This window comes from Solanum dulcamara, chromosome 4 (assembly GCF_947179165.1).
Source record: "Solanum dulcamara chromosome 4, daSolDulc1.2, whole genome shotgun sequence".
Lineage (NCBI taxonomy): Eukaryota > Viridiplantae > Streptophyta > Magnoliopsida > Solanales > Solanaceae > Solanum > Solanum dulcamara.
In genome coordinates, this window is record NC_077240.1 from 31,640,292 (window position 1) to 31,648,473 (window position 8,182).

An 8,182-nucleotide genomic window follows, 5' to 3' on the forward strand; every position below is an offset into this window, starting at 1 on the left:
GATGCAGTGGTTTCAGAGTTGAGGCGCATGAATGATGATGTCTTGGAAAACCAAAAGAGTGACGACTGTTCTCTCAAGGACTCGGAGCCTTTCAAGAAGCAATATGCTGCCGTGCTAATACAATTAAATGAAGTCAATGAGAAGGCATGTGTATCCTCAATAGTAGAATTCAAATTTTCTAAGATGCACAAAGTTTGATATAACGTTCATTTGATTTGGCAGGTTTCTTCTGCTCTATTTCGCTTGAGACAGCGGAATACCTACCACGGAAACATTCCACTTGCATGGCCAAGGCCAGTTCCAAATTTTGCTGATCCTAGTATTGCGAGCACTTTTGATCGCTGTGCAAGTCAACCACAGGAATCAGGATTCCTTGTTAACGAGATATTAGAAAGCTCAAAAATCAAATCCCGGACTATGGTAGATGCAGCCGTGCAGGTAAACATTCAACTTTTATTTCTGTTGGGAGTCTTTTAAAAGCATTGTTGGTGTGACCCAATCAGGTTTTAAGATTATGTTTGAAAAAATTCTAAAGCGGGTTATGATTAAGCATAGCATATTACTCCCCCATTTTATATGACACTTTCCTTTTTAGTCGGTTCCAAAAAGAATGACACATTTCCTTTTTTGGCGAACATTTAATGGCACTATCAAGTATCAACATTTTACCCATGTTGGGTCCACTTCGTTGGCATAAAGTCCACAAAAGTGTACTCTTCTATTTAAAAATTCATTTATTTTAAGGGTAGTTTTGAAACATTGCAAAGTCTTCCCATAGTTCTAAAACTCCGTGCCTAGTCAAACTACATCACATAATTTGGGACGGAGGGAGTCATATTTAGCTTCTTCAGAAACCTCATTTGCATGGTTGTCAGGTTGATTTATTCCTTAATTTACCTCAGCAGATTGGGAATATCGAAGTGCATTTCCTGAAAAGATGCAGTAATAGTATGCGATTTTGCATAAAGGTGGTTACTATTTCATTTTGGTATATAACCAGATCAAAATATTCTGAGAAAATACATCCTGGCGGCAAAGTGAGCCCATATTTTGATAACCTGCCCAACCCGTTTATATTTTAATGAGTTGTGTGAATGAGTTTTTAGGGTAAAATATGGGTTTAATCCCATATTCAACCAATAGAAATATGGGTATTCATGGGTAAACTATAGGCTAGCTAAATGAGTTAAGTTTCCAACTTTTATTCATTCAAAATTCATGATATAACCAAAAATGTTGTAATTTCCCATCCTTTTTATGTTCTTTGTTGAAATTAATAATTCTCCTTTATAATTTTAAAAAAAAATAAAAAAAAATAAATTGAAAATGTGAAGTCTTTGGCCCTTGGAGTCGGAATCGAGTCTCAAATCAAGTATCGAGGCCGAGTGTCGGGGTCAAATCTCGATTTGAAAGTTGGGTCTGGGATTGGGTGTCCGGATTGGGTCTCATATTAGGTGTCGGGATCGAATCCTAATTCAAAAGTTGGGTCCCAATTCGGATCCTGAGTCAGGGTTGGATCCCCGATCGGATGTCGGGATTGATTCGAATCAGTCATCGGGGTTGAGCATTGGTGTCAGAGTCAATTCGGGTCCAATTCGAATATCGGATTTTTGGGTCAAGAGTCGAGATTGGGTCCCAAATCAGGTGTCGGGTTTAGATTCCGAATCAGTCATCGAGGTCGGGTGATGAGGCCAGGTCTCGAGTCGAAAGTTGGGTCCTGTGTCGGATGTCGGGGTGGTATCCTGATTCGAAAGTCGGGTCCTAGTTTGTCTTCTTCTAGCTCCTTGCGGATTCTTTGTATTCTCTTTCGAAGAGCGGATTTCCTCTTTCTATTAAGAAATTCTAAAGAAAAAATCCCTCGGACGAGGAAAGAAGGCCTTTTGATCGAGATGGGTAGAAGCAGCACTGCAAAAACTATGGGAATTAGGAACGAACTTCGTTCTATTGCGTTGGGTCCCCGATTCGGATCCTCGGTCGGGGTCGGGTCCCTAGTTGGGTGTCTGAATTAGGCCCTGAATCTGTCATCGGGGTTGGTATCGGTGTCGAGGTCAGTTTGGATGTAGTTCGAATGTTGGATTTTGGACCAAGAGTCGAGGTTAGGTCCTAGATCAGGTGTCAAATTTGAATTTCGGATCGATCATCGAGATCGGGTATCAGATTCTAATTCTAATTTGGAGGTTGGGTCCCGGGTTGGATGTCGGGGTCGGCACCTTATTTAGGTATCGGGATCGAATTCCAATTTGGATATCGGGTCCCGAGTCGGAAGTCGAGGGTCGTGTCCCAATTTAAAAGTCGGGTCCTGGTTCTGGTCGGAGTTGGGTCCCGATTTAGAAGTCGGATTACGCATTGGGTGTCTGGTTTAATTTTATTATACAATAAAATTAAATAAAATATTTTCAACATTTTTCAACCACAAAAAGACTAAAATATTTTCTCCATATTGAATTTTAGACTAGAGTACTATTTATTCATGAAAATATGGATAAATATGGGTAAACTAGTATTTTACCCAACCCATTTTTATGGATAGAAAATATGGGTGGGTTGAATTATTACCCATTTTATGTTGACCCATTTTCAACCCGCCCAAATTCGACCCAACCCGCCCATTTGCCAGCACTAATCAGGATCAAAGTTAAGAGTAGAAAAATTGGACTTCCAGTAACTCTTTTGAAAACATTTGAAATTTAGTTCATTGAAAACCTTTTACTATTTCTTAACGAGGTTTAATATTATCAGACGACCGATGAGGCCTAATTCTATCGAAACTCGAATTGGAAAGTAACTGAGATTACCTAAAGAACAAATAGATGAATTGCTCTTGCACAGTGATCTCTTAGAATCCTAATTGAGTTCCACAGAATTCAGAGAAGAGAGAAATATTATTGATTGAGATTTCATATCTTATTTTACAGTTGGGGAAAGCTACTACTTATACAATTAAGTAACTGAAATATGGAAATGGGTCCTAAAGTTAGTTACAACTGACTTTCTAACAAACTTCTTAACAACCTTCGGCAGGTCACATGACCTGCACATGCACCATACAGTAGAGCTAAAATGGGGACATAGCAATAGGTCTGTTATCTTGTGCCAACACAGCACCAATTCCACCCCCTGAAACATCAGTTTCTATGACAAACTCCTTAGAGAAATCTGGAAGAGCTAAGACAGGAGCTGAGGTGATGCCTAATGTCAATGTCTCAAAACCAATAGAGGCTGCATCAGTCCACTTAAAATTGCCAATCTTCAGAAGATCATGAAGTGGTCTAGCTGTGATTCCATAACCTTTTATGAATCTTCTATAGTAACCTGCAAGTCCCAAAAAACCCCTTAAAACTCTTGATTGTTTTGGTTGTGGCCACTGCAAGACAGCATCTGCTTTTTGCTGATCCATAGCCACACCTTCTGCAGATATAAGATGACCTAGGTAGTCAATCTGAGTAACCCCAAAAGCACACTTGCTTTTCTTGAGAAAAAGAACATTGTTCCTAAAGGATTTGGAGGTTGAATCGATCATCATCAGAAGAATTAGGCCAAAAATTAGGATACATTCTGGGAAAATCAAACTTCCATCAAAGAGAAGCAAATGAAAAAGTTTGCTGCAGATGTGAAAGATGTTCAGACTAGTTGCTGCTGTATATCAGTATATCATCAAAGAAAACCAGAATAAATTTTCTGAGATGAGCACTGAATATCTGGTTCATGAGGCTCTGAAATGTAGAGGGAGCATTGGTCAGGCCAAAGGGCATCACCCAGAACTCATAGTGGCCTTGATGAGTTCTGAAAGTAGTTTTAGGTATATCAGGTTCAAACATTCTAATCTGGTGGTATCCAGATCTCAAGTCTAGCTTGGAAAAATACTTGGTTCCATGCAACTCATCCAACAATTCCTCAATAACTGGAATTGGAAACTTATCCTTGACAGTGTTGGTGTTTAATTCCTTGTAGTCTACACAATCTCCAGGACCCATCCTTCTTTTTGACCATCACAATAGGTGATGAATAGGGACTGGTACTATGTCTAATCACACCTGAACTCAGCATTTCATCAACCATCTTCTCACACCTGAACTCAGCATTTCATCAACCATCTTCTCAATCTCATCCTTTTGAATAGTAGGATATCTATAGGGTCTGATATTGATTGGGTGTGTACCATCCTTCAATGTTATCTTGTGTTCATGCCCTCTAAATGGTGGTAAGTCAGTAGGAGGTTCAAACAAGTCCTGATAGGTAGTGAGGGTCAACTGCATTTCTTCATCATCCTCACATTTTCCTGATGCCTCCAAGGAAAACAAACTAGCATCCTCAGTAAATGGTTCCTGCTGAAAACTTCCTATAGCTACCATGCATAACTCTGAGGGTTTAGCCAACAACTTGTCCAACCCATGTTGCTGTATCATCTTGGCCCCTCAAAAAGATCTTGTGACCCATGATACTGAACTCCATCTTGGGTTTTCTGAAGTTCCACATAATATCCCCTAATGTGATCAACCGTTGGATTCCTAGAACCATGTTGCATCCACCAATAGGCAAAATTAACATGTCAGAGTCAAATGAAACCCCCTGCAACTTCCAAACTAAGTTCTTACACACATAATTGCTCTGAATTTTCTTCCCGTCAGCTACTGATACATCAAAAGGTGATATAGCAGTCAACAAGCACCCCAGTTTCCTGGCAGTGTTAAAATCCAAGAAATTATGGGTGCTCCCAGTATCTATCAGAACATGAATAGTCTTCCCTTTTACTGAAACAGTAACTCTCATAGTTCTGAAATCATGAATCCCATTCATAGCACACGCTGATACATGAGGTAGAATGGATCCTTCATCATCAGTTTCTAACCCCTGACCAATCATGGTCAAAAATTCAGCAGGATCTATCCTCGTATCCTCCCCCCCCCCCCCCACTTCCAAGGTTTCAACTGGGTCTCCACAATTCTCCACCTCCATAGAGTAAAGCGATCTTTTCTTCTTACACACATGGCCAAAAACATATGGTTCATCACAGTTAAAACACAGCCCTTTGCTTCTTCTTTCATCCATTTCTGCAGGTGTCAATAGTTTGGCATTTCCGTAGTTTGGTTTTGGTGCAGTAAAAGAGGATGGGTTTGGTTTGGGATATGATGGATTTGGTTTGTTTGGTTGACTGGAGGAAGTATTGAAAGAATGGTTTTGGGGTTGGGAAAATCTGGGAACATTTCTGGGGTTGGGTAATATAGAGGAATTTTGGAAGGCTTGTTTCTAGTTAAAAGTTCATCAAAAACATCTATATAATCTTGGACGGAATGTAACTGTTTGAGATCTTTAAAGTCACCCATTGGATCATCAAAAAGTTCAGTTCCAGAAAATGCATAGAGACATCGAACATACTCACCCCATGAAGGCCAATCGCGGGACGGTCGATGCTTCATGAAAGATTGATGCCACTGGAGGGGAGATGCAAGTTTAACCTTTGAGTCCTCTGGTGTCTCATCTACATCAAAGAACTATTCACACCTATAGATCCAATCTTTCAAGCCGATGCCATCAAATTTGGGAAATTCAACCTGATACCCCCTTGTAGGGAGCTGATAACCACCATTTCGATACTCCTCATGAGCTGCACTCCTAGGCTCCCTTGAATTTCCTGTTAAATCCACCGGTGCTGAATTTCCTCTACGACCGCCATTACTCTGCATCATATTTCCTCGAGGATTCCCATTGGATAGCAACAATTGTTTCTGACGACGCCTTCCATGGCTCCTTTTAAATTATCAATCTCCTTACGCAGCTCCTGCATCCTAGTATTGTGATCTCCCATCGCACAGGTCAGAGGTTTATGGCTCTAATACCAAATGATGAGGCCTAATTCTATCGAAACTCGAATTGGAAAGCAACTGAGATTACCTAAAGAACAAATAGATGAATTGCTCTTGAACAGTGATCTCTTAGAACTCTAATTGAGTTCCACAGAATTCAGAGAAGAGAAGAGAGAAATATTATTGATTGAGATTTCATATCTGATTTTACAGATGGGGAAAGTTACTACTTATACAATGAAGTAACCGAAATATGGAAATGGGTCCTAAAGTTAGTTACAATTGACTTTCTAACAACCTTCAGCAGGTCACATGACCTGCACATGCACCATACAGTAGAGCTAAAATAGGGACAGATCAACGACAGACATCATGCAATCTGTTTAGACTTGATTTTATCAATTTAATGCCTCCAGAGTATTGCATCACTAAAAAGTTCATGTTGCATTGTGCCCTAATTTTTATTTATGTTACTCTATCATGCTTGTGATCTCATCATTATCGTCTGCATGTTGCTGTAGATTCTTTTAGGACTGATTAGCTTTCCTGTGTAGGCGATGCTTTCATTTACTGGTAGAGACAACACCACCGAGAAGATTGAGGAGGCTATTGATTATGTGAATGATCGGATTCTACTAGATGATTCTTGCATGCCAACTGTAAGATTTTTTACCACTTCATGTTTGCTTAGTGGCTATTTTGCTTCTCTATTTCAATTGATTTTTAGTGCATTGATCTGTTGCAGCCACCTGATCTTAAGTCAAAGAATATGTCAGATAAAAATGAAGAAGAAATTCCTTCAGAACTTATCACTAAATGCGTTTCTACTTTGCATATGATTCAGGTAAATACGATTGGTTACCTCATTTCTTTTCCTGTATTCTGTTGGCAAGTTCTTTTGTTCCATAATTCCAGCACATTTTCTAAGTTTTTTCTGTTTCTTTGGACTAGCTTTTGTGAAAGGATAATTGCTATAGAATGTTTGGCATGGAAATTACCTTTGCTTTGGTAATGTGCCATGTCCTTCGCAGCCTTGGATTCCATATTGGGTTGCCTCTCTTTTGCATGACATAAAATGTTCCATAACATCCAGAAGATGTTTCTCGTCTTAATATCTGGATTACAGAGTCATCTTTATCAACTAAGACAGCAATGTATTGTGATTTTGGATAACTGATAAATAAAGGGAGAAGGAGAAGACTCAAACAGATTGATTGAAGGAACAATTCCTCTTCCCTCACCAAGTTTTATCCCATCAAAGATTGCCAGATAGCCTTGGAGGAGGATATCTCCTTATTTTATTTTAATGTAAAAGGGAGAAAAAAGATGATCTCTAGTCTGTGTCTGTGTGTTACATTATCATGATTTCCAGTATATAATACATTTGTTGTGACCTCCATCTTCGTAAGTCCACACATGGAGAACTTGGAGATGAGTTTAAGCTATATATGTCTTGCTACTCAACTCCAAAAGGAAAACCTGACCAAGTGTTTTATGGCAGCACATGATATCTCCAAAAAGCACCTTTGCTTATTTTGTTCATATCTCTGGTCACCCATATAAGTGTCATTATTTTCCATCTTTATGCTCGACACATAAAGATGGTGGGACTATACTGGGTTTGTTGTTGTTGTTGTATACTCGACACAATTTGATTATTTGTTGTACATGATTGCAGAAGTGTACGGAACGACAGTTTCCACCAGCTGATGTGGCAAAAGTACTGGATTCTGCTGTAGCAAGCTTACAACCCTGTTGTTCACAGAACTTTCCTGTCTATGCTGAAATACAGAAGTGCATGCGAATCATCAAGAACCAAATTCTGGCATTAGTACCAACGTAGGCCATATATTATCAACAGTTAATTTGCTCTTGTAAATTCACTATGTAGATAACTAGCCTTATTCATGGTTAAGTTCTCAGATTAATACAAGCTCAATTTACTGCCTCTCTTTCCATTGTTCTTCAATGGTGATTTCTATATCCCCCTCATAAAGGAAGTTTTTGTCTTCACATGATCTGTTTCCACTATAATAAATAGTCCCATAGTGGTCAGGCTGAACCAGTAGCTACAACTACTAATTGGATTGGAAGTTCAAAGAGCCATGAAAATGATGAAATTTTAAATTATTCTTAAATTTAAGTTTATCAAAATCTGTTTTACATCCTCCATTTCCATGATGCTTTGTCCAATCCGCTAGGGGAAAACTGATTTAAAACAATGCCTGGAATTTATTGAAAATCTTGTACCTTCCACTTGAAACACGTTTGCCAAAGAAAATCCCAACCACATTCTCTCACAGTCCAGCTAAGCTGCAATGAAAATGCAAGAATTTGCATCAAACCCATCATTGTTCTTGGATTCTTCTGAAAAGATA

The 8,182-nt window shown here is 39.1% G+C and overlaps 1 protein-coding gene across 2 annotated transcripts in view; it reads left to right on the forward strand.

The window, feature by feature from the left end:
• LOC129887260 (protein ALWAYS EARLY 3-like) overlaps window positions 1-7,754 on the forward strand; it is a 30,706-nt gene extending 22,952 nt beyond the window's left edge. For both annotated transcript variants that reach the window (XM_055962288.1, XM_055962287.1), the window contains 5 exons: window positions 1-144; window positions 223-438; window positions 6,359-6,463; window positions 6,550-6,648; window positions 7,483-7,754. In XM_055962288.1, the coding sequence (XP_055818263.1) occupies window positions 1-144; window positions 223-438; window positions 6,359-6,463; window positions 6,550-6,648; window positions 7,483-7,647 (729 nt within the window). In that variant the 3' untranslated portion in view covers window positions 7,648-7,754. The remainder of the gene's footprint in view (window positions 145-222; window positions 439-6,358; window positions 6,464-6,549; window positions 6,649-7,482) is intronic.
• Window positions 7,755-8,182: the final 428 nt, after the last annotated feature.